Genomic DNA, 25,620 nt, shown 5'->3' on the forward strand with positions numbered 1-25,620 from the left:
TTCTCCATTAATTTATCATTTAATATAAATGCCGACAGAAAAGCAGATAAGACCTTGTAGACACTTCCATCTATTTACAAACCAATAGCGAATCACCACCTTTCCACTCTTTGTTGTTCTTGTATCTGCAACTTAAAGGACCCTTAAACACAATATGGAAGCAAAGTGAGGTTTGAATCAGCTTTGTGAGAGAGAAAAGCAAGGGGTGAAGAGCAAAAAAGAAATAGTATTTCAACATATGGCTTTTTCTATATAACCACCATGCACACATACCACTTCCTTGTTCTTTAATACAGAAGTGACGCTGTTGTCTCTATAGTTCTAAAAAAGAAATAAAGGAGACAAATTCTGACTTTCAGATCTCTGGATCCTCTTGGGTTTTGCCTCCTTCAATCCACTCTGTCCCACTTCCGCACAGTATCTAGAAAGCTTTCCTTTCAAGTTTAAAAAGTATACTGCAGGAGCAAAGATACAGAGAGCTGGATATAGTGAACTCTTTCTGCTAATCCTTTTGTCATGTCAGAGCTTTTTCAAAAGGTAGTAAAGCATCTAACCTTCCCAGGAAAGAGGCATCAATGCCTTGTGTACCTCTGAATGTCTCCCCCATGACCAGGCCTGTATATACAAGACTTGAAAATTCCCCTGAACTTGCAAATAATTCAGTTGATGGAATTCTTCTCATACATTCTACTTAATCTCTACTCCTATTAAAATGTTTTGATAGTTACAAACATATTCACAATCCCAACCCGGAGTCAGCTATTCCCATAAAGGCTCAAGATTTTTTTTTTTTTTTTTTGATGTGGGAGAGAGGCAGGGAAGGAAGAAAACAGCTGGAGAAGAAAAGTAAGTAAAGAACCAGTCCAAACAGAAAGAGAATTCGTGACATTGTTTAGCACTGATTTATGGGAACAGCAGACAGGGAATTTTACTCATCCAGGATCCTAAATAAATTCAAGAAATAGTTCATAACCTGACTCAACAAACCTCATGGTCTCCTTTATTACCTAGACTATCCTTTTTATTTTTTTGTTAAATATACCTCTGCAGGGCACAATCACATACAATCAATACGATTGGAAAATTACATGAGCTCTATCCCAAGCATATATGCATCAATGTTAAAAAGTTATTTAAAAAACCAAACAAACCAAAAAATAAAATAAACTCCACCCAAAAAGGTGATAATGACTGCAGAATGTCTCGGGGAGACTTGTATGGAACTAACAAGATCAAAGAAAACTAGGCTTACAAAAAAACAGGAAAAAACCATCATCTATAGAGAAATCCCACAACTGGAAGGAGATGATTTCAAAGAGGGGGTGGGAGCTGTCATATAGAAGATCCCACAACTCTTCCACCCTCCTCACACACGTCTTGCCTCAACTCCTCCTCCCCATAGCAACACACACAATGGGGAAAGAGCTCAATGCTATGCTACCAGTTATAGAAAACAGGGAAAAATAATCAAGCTACAGCACAGTTGCTAAGCTGATTTCAAGAAAAGCTCTTCACATAGAGGCTGCTTACACAGCAAGCAGAGGCCAAAAGGGCAATGGGAACTCCTCAAATTTAGAAAAAAATTGAAGTAATTTGATGTGCTAGATTTGCCCACGTTAGAGCAGCTTCCCTTAAGAGAGGCTGCAGATTAAAGGTACCAATTGTAAACTGTGCAGCAGCTGTGCCATGAACAGGGTTTCTTCTCTGACTCAGGTTGCTTCATACATTTATAAAATGCTGCTACCAAGTTTCTTTTTAAAAAGCTAGAAATAGAGAGGTCAGTGCACACATCCAGTTGTGGGATCCATCCAATACACAATCTGGTTTGGATGCCAAAGACTTGTGAGTACTGCCTGCCACAGAACTATTAATAAATCTTTTTAACATTACAATGAAGCAAGTAATTACTTAAATATCAAACACTCCACAAGATTTACTTTTTTGCTTATGGATATATTTTCCCCCATATACATGTTGCATGTAATTCCATCATCTAATGCTTTTGATTTTCAGAGACACTGCACCACCTGTTGCTTCCATCTTTCCCAAGACTGTATCTTTTAGATTGAAGTAGTTGTTTTCCTAAAAATTTCAGATCTTAGAATCAGTTGTTTCCTGGAATATGAAAACATCCAATTTGTGTATTCAAAGGCACCTGCCTTGTTGGATGAAGCTAGGCACCTAAACATTCCTTAAAATCATACTTAACTTACTGGAATTGCAAAGATTGCCTGGGAAAGATCAGTTAATTATTTAGGTTACTAAGCTATAGGCATTCCATTTTATTATGGTCGCACACTTTAAGCTTTAAATGACTGGGATGTTCCTGACAGACAAATCCATATTCCTACATGTTTTATTTATTGGGAAATTTCAGAAAAAACTGCACCCTCTTTGCTTACCATCGTGTTCAAAGAGTTTCCACGGTATGGTATTACACTTGCCATTAGGAAATAAAACTATTAAAAAAAAAAAATCAGTTTAGGTTTGTTCTCCTTTCCTCTAATTAAGGCTCTACCTGCATCACAAGAAGTGCCTCGAAGACTATGACAACACTAAGCAGTTACATTCTTCTTCCTACACAAGAATAAAGACCACATGTTAACTGTATAAAGGACACTGTGTTGGGATAACATTCCCTGACATCACTTACTTGTATAAGTAACTTGAACTAACTTACTCAAGCCTCTTTCAGCCCCCTGACATATCCACAGAAAATAATGAAGTTGGTAACAGCTGAGTATGGAAAAAGAGAATCCCAAATGAAGTTTTTGGCATTCAGATTATATTTGATCTGAGAACAAGCCAATTTGTGCTACATAATCTGTATGCTGATATATTACAAGTAACCACTCCCCAACTGTTGGTACTAAGGCTATACCTAGAAAGTGGCTCAGAAGAGCTGCTTCACTTTCCTCATAAATTCAGAGTTTACATTTAACTCAAGCAAGGCAGATGTTTTTCAGTTAGTGCCTAGATTACCATTTAGACAATTCAAGAACTTTGGCTTCCTTTTTTTTTTCGTTCATCCAGGGGAATTGACTTACTGTGATACAAAAAACTGAATTGCTAACTCTAACTTTTTTGGGTGTTTTTATATCAGTGCTATCAACATTAGAAGGCGGGAACAGAAGTGTGTGTTTTGGAAAGTGAATGATGACAAAATTTGAATAGGAGGTTAACATCATGCTCCAGCCTTGGTCTGTGTTCCTTCTACCTAGTCTAGTACTATAAAAACTTCTTCATACGCACACAGACAAGCACAGAACTTGCACACTGTTTAAATGGGTTCCCCCCCCCCCATTTTAGAACAGAAGATGAGTTGGCACTCCTGCTGTTGAGCCTCCTAACGCTAGCAGTGAATTTCTTGGACCATAGCTAGTTAATCAAAGATACTTTATATCAGGGTTCTTCAGATAACTGTCCTGTAAGTCAGCTTCATTATAGTCCAGATTTTTAAATGGAAATGACAATGGACATGAGGATTTATGCTTCTCTGACTTACAGATTTCTCTCCAAACCTGAAGAGTAATAGTCTGCAAGAGTTTAAGTTAGATCAAGAAAGGGAAATGCAAGCGGCTTTCTTGTACTATCAATGAAAAGCCTCACTCCTAGCACTAATATAAATTTGCCCCACCTAACTCAATTTGTGCTGTCAAGAGACAATATCATCATACAAGTTTGCTTCTTCCACATCTAATTTAATGTAATGCTACAATTTGACAAGTCTTTTCAGTTCCAATGGGCTTAAAAGTCAGTCACATTTGCAACACAGATTTATCTTTTACTGTAATTGAAGAAATTTTAAATCAGTATTCAATTTAAACACTTAAAGACAAGGCTTCTTTGATTACATTTCTACATTCCTTCTCCCTCTCTAAATTAGCCATTCCGTCAGCTGAGAGAATGCATAAGAGACTGAAAACGTGTCAGAATACCCCAGATACATCTCAGTACATTGCAAATTTTATGACTAAACAGAACGGTTTTCCACAATTTAATGCATGGATAAGGCTTGACAATCACTATCTTTTGTAAATTGTTATTAGGATAATACAGTCAACTCACAAACCCCTTACAAAGATTTGACAATCAAAATGGCTACACCAGGGAAAAAAAAAAGTGTAAAGCACAAGTCTTTGGCTCTCCTTTAAAGAAAAACAGCAGTTTACCATGTTTATACAGATCCCCCGTTTGCCTACCAGTAGGGGCAATATCACATTTGTGCATCACTGAGTAATAACACCATTAGAAAAGGCAACTTCACAGAAGTTATTGGCTAAGCGAATTCATTTGAATGCTCTGTTTTGAGGCAGCAAGCTGTCACTGTTACACAATCAGGGAGGGTGAATGGGCAAGCCACAGAAGGAAAGGAAGGAGCATATGGATTAAAGGGAGAGAACAAGGCTCAGAAGAAACTAGAGAGAGAGGAACTTGAGAACAAATGGGCAACAGTGCTGCAAGTTCGAAAGGTGGGTGCTCTGATCTTAATTAAAAAAAAAGTCCTACCCTGAAATAGGACAGGATATGACAGTATACAAGAAGAGCAGAATAAAAAGTGTAACTTTCTCCTATTAAGAGAACTAGGTCATAGGAAATGAAGAAGAGATGTTGACAGAAAAAGGAAAATAACACTACAGAGTAAACAAACATAATTTCTACACCATCTGAATCACTGACATACTAAAGCTTAACCTAACACTTGAAGCTTCCTATTCTGGGGGCGTTTGTCCATGCTGAGGCTGAAACCCAGGTATCAGTGAGGGTTCAAAGCTGTCTACTGCCGGAGAAAATTTAACCTACCTACCAAATGATGCAGTAGTGCCCTAATACCATGGTAATACTGTTTCTTCTTGCCCAGGTAGAAGGAACTAAACCACTTTCTGAGTGAGACCAATTTCACCGAGGTGGACAGCATTCCTGTACGACTAGGACAATGGCTATAGACATGAATGCAGCAGGATACAGTTACTCCAGAAATCTTCATGCCCTGCTCATGTACTGTAACCATCAATGCTTCCATTATACATAGAGCTATCTGTCCTCCCAGTTCTATTAGCATGGTTTTCCACTAAGGGTACGTTTTAGACACAGCTTCCAGAAAAGACTTAAAAGCATGCACCGCATTTTGCTGTTTGACTTGTTCAATCAACTAAACTTCTGCAAAAAAGCAGAAAATGGATAAGAGGAGGAGGGGAAAAAACAAAGCCAAAAATCAATACTGGTAGATATTAAGCAAGCTATTTAGCAAGCCAAACTATAATACTGGGCAAACAGGGCATTCACCTGGACACACTGATCACAAGGACACTATGCAAAAAGTACAGCACAGAGAGCTGGATAAAGGAGGAAAAAAAAAAAAAACAAACAACAGGAAGATCTTCCTTCTAATCCACAGGTTTTAGAAGCATTCACCCTATGTAGGCCAGCAATCTGAATAGCTCTTACTGCATAAATCCTCTCAGGAGCATAAGTGGAGAAAAAAATTAATCCCTAACCTGGCAAGGAAACTAGCTGGCACAAGTAATAAAAGGTGAAGAGTTTTTTGCCCCTCCAGATTTTCTTTCTAGTATTGAAAATGAATTTGTAGATTCAAACATATAACCGTCTTCAAAAATTCATTTTACATCAAAAATTACTGCAGTCAGAAAAGTATATTCTGGGCTTGTCCTCCTAGATTAGAATATTGCATTAATTATCTCAACTAAAATGAGCTCCCTGTGTTAATAAAAACACAGCAGGAAGAACAGACTAATTAAAAACTAGAAGGCTGACCTGATGGTGGTGCTCTGCACTAAAGGGTTGGAGAAGAGAGCATGGGTGCCTGTGTCAATTGACTTGTGAGCAGGCTGCCAGGGGAACATGTTAATCATCACCATGCCTAGAGCAGAGACAGGAGGAACAGATCCGATGGGCTCAAAACTGCACCACCCTAGTTCTGCTCAGCTCAAAGGGGAGCGGCTGCAATGCTAGGCCTCAAGTAGGAGACATGGATGGATGGGGACAAGGTGTAGATGAAGCTATTCTAGTGCAAAGAGAATTCTTTGCCAAAAGTTCAGAGGGGTTAGAAGAAAAAAAAAAAAAAAAAAAGCAAGCTTCAAAACTATTTGGTGATTAAGAGGCCAAAGTTCAACTGAGAGTGAAATAAACCCATGTGAAGACATATGGAAAGTGTGGGTGTGTGCGCTGAAAAATGCTTTTATTTTCATTCAGTGCTTCTACCTCCCAGACATTTGATCACAACAGCTGCGCTCATGCGAAAAAATTCTTAAAACATACCCAATATATATACAGATATAACTATGTATATATGTATATATATATTTACATATAAATTTTTATTTAAATAAAAAAGAAAGCTCGAATCCCAAGCCAATATGTGTATCAAATCCTTGACCAGCCAGGTCTGTAGGGCATAATCAAATTCAATGTGAAATAGTATATAAACGCGGTGCCTTGACTGGGCAAATTAAATAATTGCTACTCAAAAGAGTCTTCTGTTTGGACTCTCCTACTGGTAGGCAATAGTGGGACTGTATCCCCTCCCACCCCCCATTTTGTTTTATTTAACAGTATGATGAATGCAAAGCTTAGCCCAAGGTTGCTATGACCTCAGGAGGAGTTAAGGTTAAGGAAAAAAACCTAAAAACCAAGAAAATTTATTAAGTCTTGCTTTACCCAACCAAAGCAATGCAGTAATTTATTACATAACCAGTGCTTTCCGATTTAGTAGTCTAACCCAGAAAGAAAAAACGAGAACAGGCCAAGACGGTGCAGAGGGAGCAGCACTTCAGTCATTCTCCACGGGCTTCTTCGTATACAGGGTCCCATTGCAGTGCATGTTCAAAGATTCAAAAAACGTGCAGCAAGAACAAAATCTCCTGATTTCTTTAACTTTTAAAGAAAACATCTAGAAAGGCTTACTGTTTCACCAACTTATGTTTACAAAGCATCAGCTTGGAGGTAGCACACTAGATCAAGCAAAGTTCGTTTTTCACTACTTCTGACAGGATCTATGCTGCACCTGAAGTGGTCATTTTGATGCAGTTTTTCCCCTGTGAAAGGGGAATCTAGGAAGGATTCAATGCAGCAGTGGCAGACAAGCTGCAGGTTGATTCACAGGTGTCAAATTCTAATACACACAGAATTTTTAAGTTTAAAAAAAAATCCCGCTCTGTTCTATTTAGAGATTGCCATCACTGATGAGCACAAATCAGTGATGTTGATCTCCTTCAGTAAAAGGCCCTCACAACAGCATTACAATTAAATAACTGATGTATCACTGAACAAAAGGAAAAAAAAAAAATCAGGTTATAGAGAAAATGTTTTTAATAATAAAATAGTGATAAAGTAAAAACAAAGGCAAAAGTTTCTGAGAAGGAGGCATACATGAAAGATGGGCTTCAAAAGGCAGAGGTCAGTAAGTCCTTCTGCATCAACTTAATAATATGGACTTTGGTAAGCTTGTTTTAAAGGCAGAGTGAGAAAGGGGGGGGTGTGGGGAGTGGAATCCAAATCTAAACAGAACAGCAAACACGGGATCAAATAACAAGTTCACCAGCTCATCAGCAGTTAACATCCTTCCAACAACTGCATAACCTTATGTGCTCTCTACTTCCTGCTTCCTGAGATTCTGCCTTAGTCACGGCTGCACAACCTTCATTGTTTTGTTAAGCCTCTCTACCACAAGCCCCAGCTAGCCAGCTTCATGCTGCAGGAGATGGGTCTGCATTCTGCTGATCTCTTTAGTCCCAACAGAAAATAGAAGGCAAGCAACCTTCAAATAGAATATGTTAGACATGTATTTCATTATCCTCCTTTTATTACACATGCTGCGCTGGGACATACAGTAAGGACCACACCTGCTGCATTGCAAAGATTCTGTCACTTATAGTTTAAACCCAAGTAATTTAAGCAAGAGTCTTGCATAAGCTAGTGTTCAGTTCCTAGCCACAATCGGAGAAACTGTTTTAAAAATGATGCTTGCTGCACATCTTTTGACACTGCAATTCACAGCTACTCTCCAACCCTCATTCCTTGTTTATCCTTAAACCACACAAGGAAGTAGCCAGGGTGTTTTAGTCGTTAAGAAATTGAAAGTGATAAGGAATTAAATTATGCACTGGGTATGTAATAATACCAAAAATAAAAGAAAAAACCTACTTCATTAAGATCATACAATTAATCAAACAGAGTATATATATAATATTTTTTTTTAAGCCCTGGGATTCAAGGCGTCCAAAGTTATTAAAATAAAGTTCATTCACAGAACAAAACCAAATTTAATTTGAATTGCTTGCAGATACTGCTAATTTTCATTTTTTTTTAATTAAAAAATGCGTTAATGTGAACTATGTGCAGGATTTGTTTCTAGTAGTTGTGTTTGTGCACATTGCCTCTGGACCTGCTGCTCTGCTACTGCTGTTGCTCCTGGGTTTCTCCAATCACCCCTGGAAAAAAATGTGACGGAAGCTACCAACACCCCAGCAAAAGAAACTCTGGGGTATGCTGGCCTCACTTCATGGAGCAGATGTGGGTGTAACTCCCACTCTCTGGGAGTCATGGTTGTCTCCTCCTCCCTCTGGGTCCTCCGACAGGCTGAGAGATGCTGTCTTGTTTGACAGGAGGCCAATGTTCTCTTGAGTCAAAGCTGATCCATTTGGAACATCACTGCTGAAAGAAAGTTGAGGAGAAAGGGGGAGGGAGGGAAGTAATAAATAACATTTTTCATTTATTTTAAGTAAAAGGACTCCAATTACTTGCTGCTGCAGCATCAAATGAGCAGTTGTGAACATATGTAAACATGCGAAGACTTGCCCTCTATAGCAAACAGGTTATCTGGGATGCTGCACATACCAGAAAAAGAACAACTAAGATAAGACTAATTGAAAACAAACAAGATTACATATTTTTAGGGTTCTAGATGATTTACATTTTTCAAATATTTCAGTATATGCCACAAAATGTACATTATCAATTCATACAATGCATACATTCCAGAATATTTGACTTATCGGGATTTTTTTTAATAATTAAAAAAAGTTGTTTCAATTTTATTACTTCCAGAGTTTCATATGGAAAAATTAGTTTATGCTCCAGAGGCCTCAATCTAACGGTGCAGCACAGAACTCAAGAACTGGTTATAAGAAGAAACTGCAGACTTCATAAGCAATTGAGAGGTCTAAGTTTTCTAAATACACTTTCTGAATAAATATCCAAACTGCTCACATGAAATTATGCGAACTCAGTGAAACATCTGAGCTTTTCTCTTCAAAGTGTTAATTTGAATACACACAGATGCTTGCAGCCATCTGAAAACGTTTGTTGTATAGATATCCAATATTACCAGCCAACATCTTTTTTCAATGGACTATCAAAAGTGAATTGAAATCAATCCCAGTATCTACACAGATAAAGATTACTGCCTGCAAATAAAAGTGAACTCTGTTTCAAAAGTTACATGCCTTCCTAAACAACATCCAATCCACAAAGTGTAGTAGAATGGAATAACTGTCCTCTCATTTCCAACATTTCTTTGAAACTAAACCAGCAGATCAAGATTTCTTTTATGGCTGTTTACCTCCTGCCTCCTGCTCCTCCCTATAAATCATTCAATATTGACTACATGGACTTCTGGTCTTACAAATGCTGCAATACTTCTGTTGAATTAATTGTCATTAGTCTGTTTCCACTCCCCTATTCATCAGCTGAAATAGCCCTTAATTCATGCTTACACTATAAAAATTTGATTTTATAATCTTTTCCTAGTAGATGCTTCCACATCAGAGCTAGTGTGAGCAGGGGATATTATTCATATATCAGAGGGTGACCCTGACTAAATCCTTCTTCTGATATACAAAGGAAGGTTGAAGACCCATGTTACCTGAATGTCAGTGCAAGGTCCTCAGCTGGAACCTTGCTTTGCGGATCTAATTGTCCATTTTCTGTCTGTTTAGTAGTGCCCAGTTTGTTTTTTATATCCAGTGAAGACTGGCTCTCCTTTAAAAAAAGGAAAAAAGAAAAATTTTTTAATTTTTGCATTGAAAGAATTTGACACTTCATCTGCAGGACCTATAACGAAGGCCTGTAAATTGAAGTCACACAATGTAACCCACAAAAAGCCATGAGACAAGAAAACAGACTCAGTAAGATAATGCTCTTCTCAGGACACAGTATTTCCAGAAAGGAAGGGACAATTCTTGTAACAACAAGCAAAGACCAGAGACTGTAACAGCACACACACTTCTGAACACTAGTCTGCACCTGTAGAAGTTTTCTGTGTTAAAACAGTCTAACTCATGGCACAGTGACCGGGGAGACAATTCATAGTTTTCAACAAATTCATTGCCACACTTATTTTTAAAATACTCTGCTAATATTTTGTTGCCGTTTGAAGTAGCTAGATTTAAAATTCCTCATAAAGAATCATCAAAAAACTTCTCGGAAGGTTCTGAAGAATGAAGAGATGAGGAAGGAGGTGGATGACTCCAGGTGTGGTCATCTAGCAGAGAGCCTTTTTGCCAGGGTAAAAGGGCTGCAGCCAGCTACACAGCTCTCCACTTCTTTGCCTCCCACCCCCATGGCACTCACCATGCTCAGCTCACGGGTTCTCTTCCCAATTTCCCTTTCCACCTGGTGTAGCTCCAAGCTCAGCTGTTCACTTGAGATCATCCCAGGCCACTTGGGAGGTGGCGGTGGGGGCTGTGGTTGGCCTGCCAGGGTAGTCGTCTCCCTCTGCAACAGCAGCCTGTTACTAACAGCCTAAATGCATAAAGCCAAGCACATACACAACTGAGCACACAACACACCAAGCACAGAAAGAGCTCTAGGCCATAACTCTAGATTATTGCTTATTTGCAAAACCAAGGCCTTCCCTTGCCATGCTTAACAAGATCCCAATCGAAGTAACTTCTAATGCAAATATAAACATTTTTTATACGCAGACAAGTCTTTTCACTTTTAAACAAGCAGTGTTAAATACCTTTTACTGTAATAAATTTCCAGGGATTTTTCCCATACACAGATCCCTTCTCAAAACTAGGATTAAGCACACAAATAAAAGCACTACTCTCATGAGCTATTTGTTGAGCAAAAGACAACAGCGAACAAGCAAATCTGCTGCTTTAATTTACAGTAGCAGATCTTAAATTCTACAGTAGAACCAGAATTATATTACCAAATCATATAAAACATCTTGAGAGATGTGGATGTTGAATTTGTAGCTCTCTACTGACCCAGATTATGAAGCACAGGAAGAGAGGGGGGCAGGTACAGTCATTCACAAGCTGCAAGTTACTAGCAGCCAAGTAAAAGCAGTAGTCATGTTGGCCACTCCAAAAAACTGCCAATCCCTGGGAATCAATTCTCTAAGTGTGCAGTCTGCATTTAAACACACTATCTACTACTCTGCACAACCAAACATCTGGCTGGTCTTCAAGTAGAAATGCTCATTCATCTGAGAAACAAACAAACAAACAAAGTTCATGCTTTGATGGAATTGGGTGATTGCTACAACCTTGGAACAGGTAAATCAATAAAGCCTCCTGGATGTCAAATATCTGCTTGCAGCTTTGAACGCAAGAAAAATTGAAAGCTGTTGTCACTTAAAATAACTGATTAGTTCTGACAAATTCAAATTATGATAAAATCAAAGCTCAAAACTCACCTATGTAGGATTTAACACTGACACAATCACAGTAATAATGAGCAGGAGAGGCAGGCCACTTACAAGTTTTGCAATTTTCCAATACTCTTCTATTATGGCAGACATGCAAGATTTAAAACATTTTGTCCTCTTGTTCCCAAACAAGAGCACAAGAACACAAGTTATGTTTCAAGTAACTACAAAATGCAGTACTTGTAATTGCTGCTGCGACTTAAAAAAGTAACTAAAGCTTTGCTAAAAAAATTCTTTCCTTATGCCTTGACATTTCTACCTTCTGTTTTTCACAAAACACAAAGATTTCAACTCATTCTTTTCTAAATGCAGACTGCCATCTTTCCTCATGTTAAAAGTGACTATATTTCTTCTAAGCGAGGAGATGTAAAATATTATGCTTAATTTCTCAAGCTAAGTATCTCTATTTTTTGAATCTTGTGGCTTGTGCTATTTAGGAAGAAACAGGTACAACACAAAGCCAAACATGAAACAGATGAAGGTCATAGCTTTCTGTACATAAAAATCAGACATTTTCAATGGCAGTAAAGCCAAAAGAACACGTATCTTATCTGTAGCACAGGTTTGCCTCTGAGTATACAGGTGAACAGAGAGGGGCAGTAAGTGAGAGAGAATGAAAGCAATAAATGAGTACAGAGAGTTGATTCAAGTATGGTGTTGATTTGCACATGAAGTGCAGAGACGTTTCTGCTGCTAAGCAGAGCGCTTTCCACTCGTACCCTAGTCTTGATGCATGGCATCACACAATTAAGTATTGTTACTGAATATCATTACAGTCACAGAAAGATCAACTAATGAAAAGCAACTTTATTAGTTTCATCTCTCTCCATACCACCCCTCATCACTCTTCCAACCATTGGTACCAACCTCTAGTCCTCGCATTTGTGTCTGCTGGCTAATCTGATGGTCTACTTGCTGCAGCTCCATGCGCAGCTGCTGCTCTCGTTCAGCTGAGGGCAACTGTTTCCCATGACCAGCCACATCTGACATGGACAGTCTCTCCCTTTGGGATCAGAAAAGCCAAAATAAGGAGATTTCTAAGAAAAGCTTTATTCAGCTGGCACAGGAGGGAAAAAAAAAAAAATTTACAGAAAGGCAAAGAAAAACCAAAGCAGTCCTACCTGTCATTGAAACGTCCCTGAGAAGGTATATTTTGATGAGGAGAATATGGAGAGCCTCCCCAGCCACCAGGAGTTCCATAAGGACTGTAGTCTGCCAGTGAATGGAAAAAAAAACCATGCTGCATTACTACAAAACTATCCTTTAAGTAGTTGAGCCAACACACAGAACTGGATAAACATTAGAGAAAACCCAGAAAGGCCAGCCCTCTAAGAGTGAGGAAGCCTAATGTTTCTTCTGCTGAAATGAACACAGAAATACTACTCATGACTAGTCTTGTGCATAATGCACGATTTTTCCTGCATGTCCAACAAGATTTGTGACAGCCTTCCAGAATTTGAGGTTGTGATGGACTTCAGGGAAGACAAAAAAAACCCACAACACCCCACCTTACAGCCACCGTGACAGCAATTATTTTTACTACTTAAGTTCCTAAAAGACTCGAGAGTTGAATGGTAATTGAGATGCCTAGTTAACATCACTTTGAACATAAAGTTTTCAGGGAAGCCAGAGCTCCACCTGTGAAAAAGTCTAGATAGTTATTGATTGAATTTAGCAAATGAGTTTTTGTTTTGTTTCCAGCAGTTAACTCCTGAAAAAGTCTAGAAGAAATTTGGGGGAATATAAATAAGTCTCTTCTTAAGATTACTCAACTCGCCTCAAGAAAGAGATCATCTCCTGGAGTGAGATATACAGCCACATTGCATGTGATTATAAAATACATGTGTAGAAAATAAACTATTCCTACTTTATTTGCTTTGCCTAATAGTGCACAAAGCAACACCTGCATTAAGCTTGCAATCACCCATAAAGTAGGAGTGCAGTAGAGTACTTTGTTATGATGGTTTTGCATTATATATTTGGGAAAGCAGTAAGTTTCTGGATTCTACTACAAGACATAAAAGAAATCTCATCTCAGCAGGACCAGCAGAACAAAGTAACTTTTTCCAAACAGCAACAACAAATCACCAACACATACACCACGTGTGCACAAACGTGCCCTTGCCTTTTTCTTCAGGCTTCTCAGTGTAGCCTTACCTAGAGATATTTTTAGTGGCATAACGTATATCTCATCTATATTTCTAAGACAAGAAACAAGCTTACAGGGGCTGTCTTCAACTTCAACTATACTGGTAGCACTAAATAAAACAGCAACAGACAGCAAAATCCAAGCGTAGATCATCATACCTGAAATGATCGATTTGGTGGTAGCTCCCTGAACCGCCATGGCCTGGATGGGACCAGAATTCTGATACATGGCTTTGGAAGTACGAGAGATAGCCCCAAATCTCGACACAGTTGGTCGGTCTCCAAATGGAATGAGGTCATCATCACCAGTCTCTGCTGCTCTTCGTTGCATGTCTAATCGCTGGTCACGCATGGCTTTACTGTCTACGTTCTAGACAAGATATGGAAAAGGCAGTCAAACTTATTCAGAAATAAGCAAAATCACATTGCTTTTACAACAAATTGGTACACCAATATAGTAAGTGTCACTTGTATTCTCTATTTCCTTCATCCGTAAACTAGTCTTCCTATTCTACCAGCCTACTTCTTGCTGTAGAGCGATGCTTAAATATTAGTAAGAAACCAAATAGTGGTGGTATTTCAGAATCCTATTTATTTTCTTTTACATTCATGACTCCAATAATGACATCCTAGCAGCCCTTTTTTCCTTTTTTTTCCCCCAACACTGGCTTAGCAAAAATGCAGCAGCACAGAATAAGATCACAGCCAGACACCCACAGCTTCAGTGAAGGACTGAACACAGCATAGAGCTAGAAATTGCCCTCAAAAAGAATCAGCCTAGTATTATGTTACAACTATGCTTCTCAAAAGCTTCATGCAAGTTTGGGTATTCTTGTGGTCACAAACCAGAGAGTCCTTCAAGTAAAAACTAATAAAACAGCAGCAATAATCACCTTAAAAGGATTTAATAGCACAAATTTATAGCATCTCCCTCTGACAGAAAGTACACAAAGCAATAGATGGTCATGTTTAATTAACAAGCTGCCAGTAGAAAGTCATTTTGGATTTCAAGCAAGCATAAAGAATCATGGCAAAATATCTCTTGCTATCATGGCTTTAGAGCAGAGTGGTTAACCTGCACCTATATCCAGAATTTTAGAACAGCTACAAAGATGTGGGACTATTTGTAACTTTGAAAACAAAGCAAACACTCTGCACACTTGCAAATGCATTGTTTGACTGCAGTGCACTTTTGAGCTTAAATACAAGCACTGCCGTCACCCTGGAAAGCAAATGAAAGAATCCCTCCAAATCCACAGCAGTATCAACCTTTCTTCTGTGTTCCCCCAATCCCTACATACCGCCATCTCCACACTCCTTGCTGCCACAACATCTTTGGGTTTTGCATCTTTGGTTCCAATGTAGGAGCCGATGGTGTCACAGGACCAGGGAGAGTACTGGCTGTAGTCATTTCCTTTGTATTTCCCAGCTACCTTCAGGTCTTCATCCAAGTACTGCACAAAAACAAAAATCTGGTTCTGTAAGTGAAGGGAAGAAGCAGCTTCACAGCCACCAATACTTAGTTCGACAACAGTGAACTTGAAAAACTACCAGGATTATTTTTTAATCAGATACATCACCATTTGGAATTAGGCCACGGCAAGCATGAAATGCATGAAATTCTGATCACCTGGCTACACTCCCTGTGCTGACTGTTCACTTGGCCAGTATGAGAGTGATATTTTGACCTTGGTTAAAAAATAAACCTCCATCAAGCTGTTACTTTATTGTAAACATGTCAGGAGCAAATGAAGAAGTCCAGTAACCGTGAAGACTACTTCAATTAATAATGGCTCAAAACTATTTCTTTTGGTTGCACCAAAAGCAGATAGCTCAGGATCAGTAGGAAGTCAGACAAACAACAGCTAGCTGAGAAAATGGAGACTGCACCATAAGGGCTTCCCACCTAGAGTACAAAATCTCCTCCCCCCACATTGTACTGTTCTAACTTTGTTGTCTTCACCAAACAAAGCAACACACAAACACCAAAGTATTTTCCAAATATGCTAGCAAGTTATATTTTTGTCAAAAATATGCTTACCTCCTCTGAATGAAAAGGATGAGGCAAGGTTGGTGACGGTGCAAAAGGAGGTGGAGAAATCACCTTCCTCTCTTCTAGCTGGGCCATGATCTCTTTCCTTCGCCGATGAAGTTCATCCAGGCTGGGATGAGGCTGAAATGAAGAAAGAAATATGTTACAAAGCTTCTGAAGCATTAATGCACAAAACTAATAATTTAAAAAACGTTGTTTACCCAAACAAAATAGGGCAACCAGATACTTCGACAATGAATAGACAGTATCATTACAATAACAAATAATGACCACTTTGTCAAAGTCCATCTGTTGACTTTCATGTTTAATATAGGATATACATGTTCCTACACTGGCCATACACCCCAAAGGCAAGGAATGTTATTTTGCCTAGAACTGATTAGATACTCAAGTAACCCAGTGTTCTAACTTTAAAACTGTTGATCTTTTAACTCACAGGTAGCTCAACATGAATCTGTGTTCCAACTTGGCAAAGTTTCCACTGAAACATGTTCCTGCATGGCAGGTCCCCATTTCAGTCATATGGGGGGAAAGCGGTAGAACTCTACAGATCATAACCTATTCACAGTTAGTTTATGTTTATTATTCATTTTGCAATAGAATTAAACATCCCAAAAATGTGACAAACTCAAAACTGAAACCTAGGAACTATGTAAAAATGCTTCCTGGACTCAGCAATACAATTCAGAGACTTCAAACTGAATGACAGCTATGTAGATCCAACTGTTCAGGACTCCATTCCGGCTGATGATTCACCAAGTTTGTACATTTCTAGGAAGTCTCTCCAGTCAGCAATTTTAAAGCAGAGAAAATTCAGAAGAGCAGAGTTTCAGTTCCCTTATCAAGGGATGCATGTTTGTATATTTATTTAGGCACAGAGGTGGTCAGTACAAGAATGCACACATGGCCACTTCCACACACTGTATTTAATTTGCACTACAAAGGTGGTGGCCCTCTCCAGTCTAATCTTTGTCGGAGAAGTCAAGACCATGAGACACTTCCAAAGTTAATTACAATGCTTTTCTACTTTGAGCATTAAGTAGCAGCCTGCTCTTTTCCATATTAACATAATTACAATTGCGGAGTTGACCAGTAGCTAAACTGCCTTCCAGTTTTAATCAGCTTTGTCAAATGTACCCCTTCTTAAAGATCGAACTTCTAATTCCTCATAATCCCCATCACCTTACTACAAAAATATTCAAATTCTTACGTAGTTCACAGTTTCTCTCTCAAACTACAAAAATGTGATATAAACCCCATACCCTGTGGCATGAAGGCCTGATTTGACCAAGATGTGGAGTCACTGGGCAATAACCCTCTGTTTGTTGGTATCTGTCTCTGGATTCAGGTATGTAGGAGGGTACAGCTGCTTGTGGAATTTCAATGGGTACAGGGCTTCCTCGGACAATCTCCTCTCGCTGATATGGCTGGACAGGGGGATATACACGACGACTGTCGTAGTGAGGTGGGTATATGGGTTGTCCCATAGGAGGATACTGCTGCGGTTGCGTGTACTGTGGGCTCACCACACGATCCTGAAGGTAGGGTGGGTAATGGTCTAAATAAGGTGGGCCAGGTTCAGGAACTGATGGAGGAGGTCGGACAAAGCGAGACATGGACTGAGTGGGATAGTAAACTCCTGAAAGAGGGCAAGAGGAAAACAAATAAAAACAAACCCACAAACAAGATAAAGTGATTATCACAACCGACCACAAAACAGAATTGTTTCAAATACTCCAGTCTACAAATATCATGAAGACAAGAGTATAAATTAATTCACTTTTGTTGTCTGCCCCACTGTCTAACCAGTATTTCTACTCCAAAATTAACCACAGAAAAGCAAAAGGTGATCCAAAGCTCAAGTGACACAGTTCAATTATCTAAATAAGATACCAGCAAGGCATAAAGGTTACAGTAGCTGGAGAAAAGGTGGTGAGACTGAGTCTATCACAGGAGCCACAGCAGTCCTGCTAGCATGCCAAACAAACAATTCACTAGAATGTCTCTGCAGATTGGTATGAATGCTTTTAGCTAGACAAGACTTAAAAAGTAAACTGAAGTTTACTTAGCCTGTACATCCATGCAACTAAAATTCAATTTGTCTCAAAATATCAGAGCCACTGCCTGTGTAGAGAAACATGGATTAATTAGAATTTAAAGTTACCTAAAGATTTGTTCTACCTCTTGAATAGCAGAAGGAAATTTCATACTGTGAATCACCAAAAAATTCTAAGAACACAGCCCTCAGTTACATGAAGATTTTAGTAATCTATCTAGGATCTCTTGATAATTAAAAAATAAGCACGAATACATGCACATCATCAACAACACGTGCATCAAGTTTTATGGACAGCTCAGATCTTCATTCGCACAGAAGAATCAAATCTAAGCTCTCCCCCCCGCTTCAAAACACTCTGCAACCTTCTAAAAAACTGTGGCGTTCCCCTGCCCCCCTTCCTTTCTAGGGCTTTTTCTTCTTTTTCTCCACTTCTTTCAGTCTTTCATTCCTTATTTTTCCTTCACATTAATTTCACTTTATGTAATTTCTCTCTCCAATCTTACGTTGTGCAAGAATCAGTCTTTATATATAGCTCTACCTTTTCTTTTTAATCCCCTTCAATATTATCTTTGTCCACTTGGTCTCTTCACACTCACTTTTCTTAGGTAATTTTTTATGGTGTTTTACTTTTCGTGCCACACCCTTCTCTAATTTCACTTGTCTCTACCCATCACATGCATATGCAGACACTTCTGAAACACTCACACACTTTTCATTAAGGACATAAGTACTTTCACCCCTCAAGCATAACCCCCTCTGCTGGTTAAACTCAATTTCCATTTTCCCCGAGTGAAACTGAATTAAGATTTACCATATTAGATTCCTAAGCCTAGTTAGGAAGAACTGAAAGAAAAGGAGGATTTGCTACACTGGATGGGTATAAACCTCTGTTTTCAACTGCACTGACATCCTCAGTGAAGGCATAAAAAGCCTGACGATTTCCATTTTATTATGTCATCACCACATTAGTGCCTACAGTCCACGTGATACTCAAAACTCCAACTTGAAGGCTTAAAAACACGAGAGTGGGAAGAAAGAGTAAAATCAGTATGAAGATGAAAGATAAAGAGCTTGATCTTAAACTTACCTTGTTGGTAAGGTGCTGGCTCAAATGGTGGGGCAGTTCCTCTAGGATCTTGATAAAACACATCTGCTTGCTGAGTATTATACAACTGAGACCCTCGTGGTACCACTTGCAACTGCTTGGTGACTGAAACCGAAGGCATATCTGGTGCCCGAGCAGGCACAGGATGAGGGTTCACTGGTAAGGCAGAAATAGAGCTCTTGGGAACAGATTCCAGCCTAAAAGGTACAAAGATGGCACTGCTCATTAAGGCCTGATATAACACACTGTACTATAAAACAGTCTATCCTCCACCTGCTGAAGGCTTACATCACCTTCTCCAATTAAAATATAAGCAAAAAGTGAAGTAAAACAGTTTAGAGTTTTAGCTTTAGCTTTAATTTTCTACTCTACTTTTTAATCACTTGAAAACAAATGAACAAAACCAACAAAAACCCAAACCAAACCAAAAAAAAAAAAAAAAAATCACCACAAGACCAAAAGAAAAATCCCATTCTGTTTCTTTTCTAGAGAATGGGTTTGTTTCTACTGCATATTTACACATATGACACTTCAAACAACAGTTAGAAAGACTCGTACATGTCAGGAGGAGATCCAGGGGCACTGCTACTCAGATGGTCAATCTTCCCTGGCTTCAGAGCTGTTTCATAACCGGAGTCAGTCCCTCGAGAAATAAGTTGTGTCACTGTGCTGCCTGTTGACACAATTCCATTTGGCAGAGCAGAAGTTTTCCTATTGGGCAAATCCACTCCCCCTTCCTCTGAGAGGATAGCTCCTGAAGGCAGGCCCACCTCATTTAGCTGGCCCAGGGATGCACTCAGGGGTCTTCTGGGAACCAAACGCTTGTTCATTTTACGGAATCTTCAGAAAAAGAAGCCACACATCAAACATTGAAACAAAAAGAATAGAGAGATCCATTTTCAAGATTTTTTTCAAACAGAGATGCTACCAAAAGCTTCAAGTTTTAGCTCAAGTTTCCTAAGGCCTTGTGAGAGTATCTGTTAGACTACAACTTCGCTGCTATTTGAACTGTTACTAGCAGTTCCAATCAGAACAAGGATGGATTTTTAATGACAAGTGCATCAAGAATTCACAGACACTTCACACAGCAAGGTTAAAATCTTACGTCCTGTATACACATGCATTTCAATGGCACAGAAGAAAAACAAACCCAAACATCATATAAAATACTACCTACAGTAACAGAAGCTTCAGAATAAGGATCACAGACTATTCAAGTTAATTTTATTCAGAGATGAAATTAACAGCAGAAAATTCAAGTGACAGAAGATGAAGATTCTCTTTTGCACCATTTGCCCAACAATAAGCCAAGTCAAGTGTTTATTGCCATGTGATATCTTTTAAAGCACAGTTTCTTAAAATTTATGTTACTTTACCAATATGCAGATTATACCATTTGCTTCATTTGGTAAGCAACTGCAGAGATAAACATCTCTATGAATATGCTGTAATTACAAAGATCTAACTGCTTCTCATGAAAGGCTGAACAAACATTCCACAAAATCAGCAGACTGACAGTACTGGAGCGACAAAGAGCAAATTCCAGAGTTGAATGTCCTCCACTAAACATCCTGCCATTAGCTTAGATAACAGAACATAAGTGGCAGGATGTATTTGTAGGCCTGAGTGCTCCTGCTGTTTATATTACAGAATAAGAGGCTGTTTCTTCCACAGGGTTGAAACCAACACTTTCATTTCTAGCAAAGTGAGATGGTAACACAGACAAGGAACGTACGTATTACTGTAGAAAAAGGGGGCAGTTAAACTCTATTACTCAATCTTCAGACAATGTTTCTGTTTGCCCACATGCACAGCATTAACAGCAATGCAACAGAGGCAAAAAGTTGTTTGTTGTTGTGGGTTTCTGTTGCGATTGTTTCAGTTTTTAGATGTGATTGAGTATGGAGTCAAAGTATAATCTTCCTATATACATTTGAGCTGTTCGTCTTTAGAGTTCATTGACTATCTTCTAGCCACCTTCCTAACTTTCCCAGTCTCCTGGTTGAATTAATCTTTACCCACATAACCAAACTGTAAGTTCAAGCTACGAAGTGTTGACAGTGGACATCATTCAGAATGTATTTAAAGGGAGTAAACAAGCCAGGCTATCACCACAGTAGAAGCACTTGAGTACGGAGAGACTACAGCTTTCTTAACATACGCTGCTCAGAAGTTGTTCTGGCATCTCATGTCAGCTGTGCAAGTCAGGTGGACACATGGAGGTGAGTGAAAGTGAGCTCCTGTCCTGGGTTCAGCTATAGCAGTCATTTTTCTCCTTCTTAGTAGCTGGTGCAGTGCTGTGTTTTTTAACTTTCAGCCTGGGAACAACGCTGATAACACTGATGTTTTTAGTTGTTGCTAAGTAATGTTTATTCCAACCAAGGACTTTCTCAGTCTCATGCTTTGCCAGGGAGGAGGGGAAGCCGGGAGGAAGCAGAGACAGGACACCTGACCCAAACTAGTCAAAGGGGTATTCCATACCACAGCACGTCATGCCCAGTATATAAACCTGGGGGAGTTACCCGGAAGGCCCAGATCACTGCTCGGGTCGGGCTGGGTATCAGTCGGCGGGTGGTGAGCAATTGTATCCTCTCCCCTTGTTATTTCACTAATCGTTATTATCATTGGTGGTAGCAGTAGTGGTTTGTATTATACCTTAGTTGCGGGACTGCTCTTATCTCAACCCGTGGGAGTTACATTCTTCCCATTCTCCTCCCCATCCCTCCGGGAGCGGGGGGAGGAAGAAGGGGGGGAGTGAGCGAGCGGCTGTGTGGTTCTGAGTTACCGGCTGGGCTCAAACCACGACAGCTCCCCAGGCTGAGCTCACAGCTCTACTTTGGTAACCTGCTCAATATCCAAACCACTTTCTCCCTGCAAGGCAGCAGCAGGACATTGAGAAGCCATTGGCATGTTCTCCACACCATATACTTCTGGACATCTGCACCCCATTAGGTCTCTTAGAGGTGCAGTGTTTGATGGCTCCTGACTCCCTGGAAGGCTTGCACACAACCTGCAAGATGAGGAGGGCTGGCCATCCCTGGCCATTCATTTAGAACAGAACAGTATGCTCACGAGATACAGGTGCATACATATAGATGCCCTTTCAACAAAAAGTGACAGGAAGAGTTTATATAGCACCTTCCATAATTTACTTAAAAACAAACAAACAAAAAAGTGCATGCATATATATATATATACACACACACATAAATTTGCAGGGCTGCCCTATCAATTTTTCCAAAAAAATATTGTTGCGGTCTTTACACATGCAGGACACAAAAATAATCTAAACATTTAATACTTGCCTATGCACACTGGGTCTTTTTCCCTTGCCAAGAGGGGAATGAGCTGCTGTTTAAACAGTCAAGATTATAAATTGCTATCTAAGCCACTATCACATAGCTCCCCATAACCTTCCTGCAAACGTGAAGCTATATATATGAGACACACAGACGAACTACTACATAGCAACAGCAATGCATATTATTCATACTAAACATTTTTAAAAAGGAGGAACACTAATGCAGTATCTACTCAAAGAAATTCAGCAAAGATAAAAGGTACGAGGAAGAACTGGAACTCAAAGTTCCACAACCACCTAATACAAGTCAGTCTGGACAAAAAAAAAAAAGCCTCCTACACCCACAAAGCTGACAAACAGTCCTCCTTGATGCAGACAATTAGTTCAGAGGTACTAATACTGACTCACCACCCTTGTTAACCATCCAAACCAGCAGTACCAGCCTCCATTTTCTTAACACCATGACAAAAGGGGAAAAATCCCAACTGTTTCTGCAGAACACAAGAATCAGAGTCCTATTCTCTGTTCATTTGAATAACCGCCTTTGTCATTCTACCACCACATGCTCCGCTCTGGTTTTCTTCCTGTTTTGCTTATGCACTGCATGTTGGCTATACAGCCAGTGAACTGCCATATTAACACTTCAAGTTTTAGACTATGGAGTGGCAAAAGACCGGATACCATTTCCAATCTTTGGAGTTTACTTCTGATGAAAAGAAAAAAAAGAAAAAGAAAAAAAGCAGATTTTCTTTGAAAAATGCAAATTATTTTAACCCCAAAACCATGTATCGAGTTATACATACTGCATAAAATACATCGTATTTATCTCTTTTAAATCTTAAATAATCCATTTTACTTTAAAAATAGTTAAAACGACCTTCAGAACAGCAGTGGCCTGCTCTTGAATGCAGCTTATTTACTGCAGATTTTCTATGACCACCATTTTTTAACTCTTCAACAACAGATTTAATCACTAAGGTTACTGCATGTACAATCTGTCAAGAAGTTTCAAAGAGAAGCTGTTGCAGAAAGAAAATTTGTGATGTGCATTTTTAGCTCTTTGGATAGCCCTAGCAGCACAGAAGAACAAGAGAACCCCTACATCCGGAAAACTGCCACAGTCTAACTGAATATAAAGGCAAGATGAGAAGTACACACAAATAAGCGACCATGATGGATGCAGTCAAACAGCATATTTAGTCACACTTAAGAAAAACACCCCACCTCCAAAATCTCAAATAACACTTGCATAACCATCAAACTTTCAGAGCTGCATTCATGTTGAACAAAGCAAAATATCCTATACTTAAGAACAGCTCAAAAACCTGAGATGACTGTTACGAGTTTTTAATGTAATTTCCTGCTAATGTAAGAGACAAGTTATGCCTCCTCTCCTCATTCCTAGATATGATAAATAACTCTTAAGATGAAACAAAAACTGGACTGATTTCTACTGTAAGAGGTACACTTACTTTTCTAGCTCCTCCTGTGAATGTGCAAAGGTGCAGCTGGCCCCCCGGGGGCATCCTCCTCTCTGTTTCATGTCTCTGCACATGTATGTCTTGTACTTGCTGTGCTGAGGAGGCTGACAAGGTTAAAGAAACCAGGTGAGATACCTGAATATAAGTGTGCTTCACCAAGACTTGAATGTATCCTCTTATTAAAGGCTTGATGTTTGACTGTTGATAATTCCTTCAATTTAAATGTTCCAGAAGTACCTACGGTGAAGTAAATGACTGGAGCAGTATTTGTGTTTGGGTCTTCAACAGAACTAATAGATTCAAGAGTAGATATTTTGACAACTAAGTCAGTACCAGGTTTTTAAAACATTTTAATTCAAATTTCTTACAGGAACTTGATTGGAACACAGTTGTATGTTTCAAGACACACTTAAGTGGACAAAACTGATATAAACTGAAAAAAAAAAAAATACCATGCTTAATCAGAAACTGCCAAATATTCATCGTGCTTTGTGGCAGTTTATAAAAAATACAAACTGGTCAGTTACTTTTCCTTTGCTTTTTGTTAGCTCAAGATGGCACTTGAGTATCCTACACGAAAAAGTATACTTTGAGTATCTTTATCAGAGATACTCTGAGTATCTCTGAGTTACATTTCGTCAAATTCCCTTTTACCCCTCCCTCTGGACTAAAAAAAAAAAATAAAAAAATCTCTTCACTATCTATAAAATTATTTCTGTCAATAGCTGAGGATGCAATCTTACTGCTACACAGATCAACAGGGTATGGGTCGTTTTCTGTACTTCTCTTGGGTTAAGTTTTCCAAGAAACAATGACCTACTGCAATCTTGCTGTCTGTATGTATTCCCATTTGCCAGCCTCTAAATAAATTTTGACAGAAGGCCAGGGGTAGTCTCAAAGACATTTAAGTTCCTACAGTTTTTATGGCAGAATTAAATCAGAGGCAGAAATACACCATCGGAGTTCTCACCGAGGGAAAAGTCAACTGTTGCTTTCTGAAAAACGCAGCTAAAAAATGTAAATCTGTAAGAAGCCATCTGAAAACGGATTTTTTTTTTTTTCCTCCCATCTACTGTAGTGAAAAGAGGATTTAGGAAGGGAGTACGTAAGCTGCACAGCCTTATACTGGCCACTACTGCCAGCCAGCAAAACTCTGTGCAACACTCAGCAGATGGCCCCTTTCCCACTTGGGAAGGCTTTGGGTTCCCTTCCAAGCGGCACAGCATGTACCAGGTCTCGGCAATGGTCTCAGCAGAACAAAAACCCTCACTGTTTTTCCCACCCTGATTTCCACTTGTATATTCCTACTGCTTTTCCTTTTGCTGGTTAACAGTGCTCATTACACGTCCCAGTGAATGAAAAAAGGTAAGCCAGCAGAAATAATTCACTGTAATTTTGCTTCTTTTTTTGGCAGATGTAATCTTTCTACTGGTTAGGCTCCCCGAACTAGCTCTCCAAGAGGAATAGTGCCAAAGCAAGGGAGGGAGTGTGAATGTGTGACAGGCAACTCTGTCAGCAGCAGCTAGCATTTAGATCAACTTATATAGCTATACAATGAAATGAGATCAAAGGAACATGTGGTAAGGTAACTCTGATATAAGCTAATACACATATTTGGCAACATCATTTTGTTTCCGAAACAAAAACATTTGTTTCAGAAACTTGGATCGCACCTTTATATGAAGTTTCCCCAAATCTTTGTTTTACGGATCATTAAGGTATGAGAAGGTATAATAATAATTTCCCTAAGAGCCATCTGGCTGAAATGTGTCGCATCAAAACAAACCCAAGAAAAT

General features: G+C 39.2%; 1 protein-coding gene across 11 annotated transcripts in view; it reads right to left on the minus strand.

The window, feature by feature from the left end:
- The window catches only part of RC3H1 (ring finger and CCCH-type domains 1), a 66,489-nt gene continuing 40,869 nt past the window's right edge, over positions 1–25,620 (minus strand). For 2 of the 11 annotated variants that reach the window (XM_030493459.1, XM_030493469.1), the window contains 12 exons: positions 23,816–23,928; positions 19,601–19,882; positions 19,025–19,239; positions 17,141–17,517; positions 15,867–15,998; positions 15,127–15,303; positions 13,985–14,195; positions 12,799–12,889; positions 12,545–12,680; positions 10,591–10,761; positions 9,884–9,999; positions 1–8,673 (listed from right to left, as the gene is read on the minus strand). In XM_030493459.1, coding sequence (XP_030349319.1) covers positions 8,520–8,673; positions 9,884–9,999; positions 10,591–10,761; positions 12,545–12,680; positions 12,799–12,889; positions 13,985–14,195; positions 15,127–15,303; positions 15,867–15,998; positions 17,141–17,517; positions 19,025–19,239; positions 19,601–19,882; positions 23,816–23,928 — 2,175 coding nt within the window. In that variant the 3' untranslated portion in view covers positions 1–8,519. Of the gene's footprint in view, positions 8,674–9,883; positions 10,000–10,590; positions 10,762–12,544; positions 12,715–12,798; positions 12,890–13,984; positions 14,196–15,126; positions 15,304–15,866; positions 15,999–17,140; positions 17,518–19,024; positions 19,240–19,600; positions 19,883–23,815; positions 23,929–25,620 lie in introns of those variants that run through there. The other 9 variants (XM_030493461.1, XM_030493462.1, XM_030493464.1 and 6 more) reach the window with 9 other exon arrangements.

This window comes from Strigops habroptila, chromosome 8 (assembly GCF_004027225.2).
Source record: "Strigops habroptila isolate Jane chromosome 8, bStrHab1.2.pri, whole genome shotgun sequence".
In the NCBI taxonomy this organism is placed as follows: Eukaryota; Metazoa; Chordata; class Aves; order Psittaciformes; family Psittacidae; genus Strigops; species Strigops habroptila.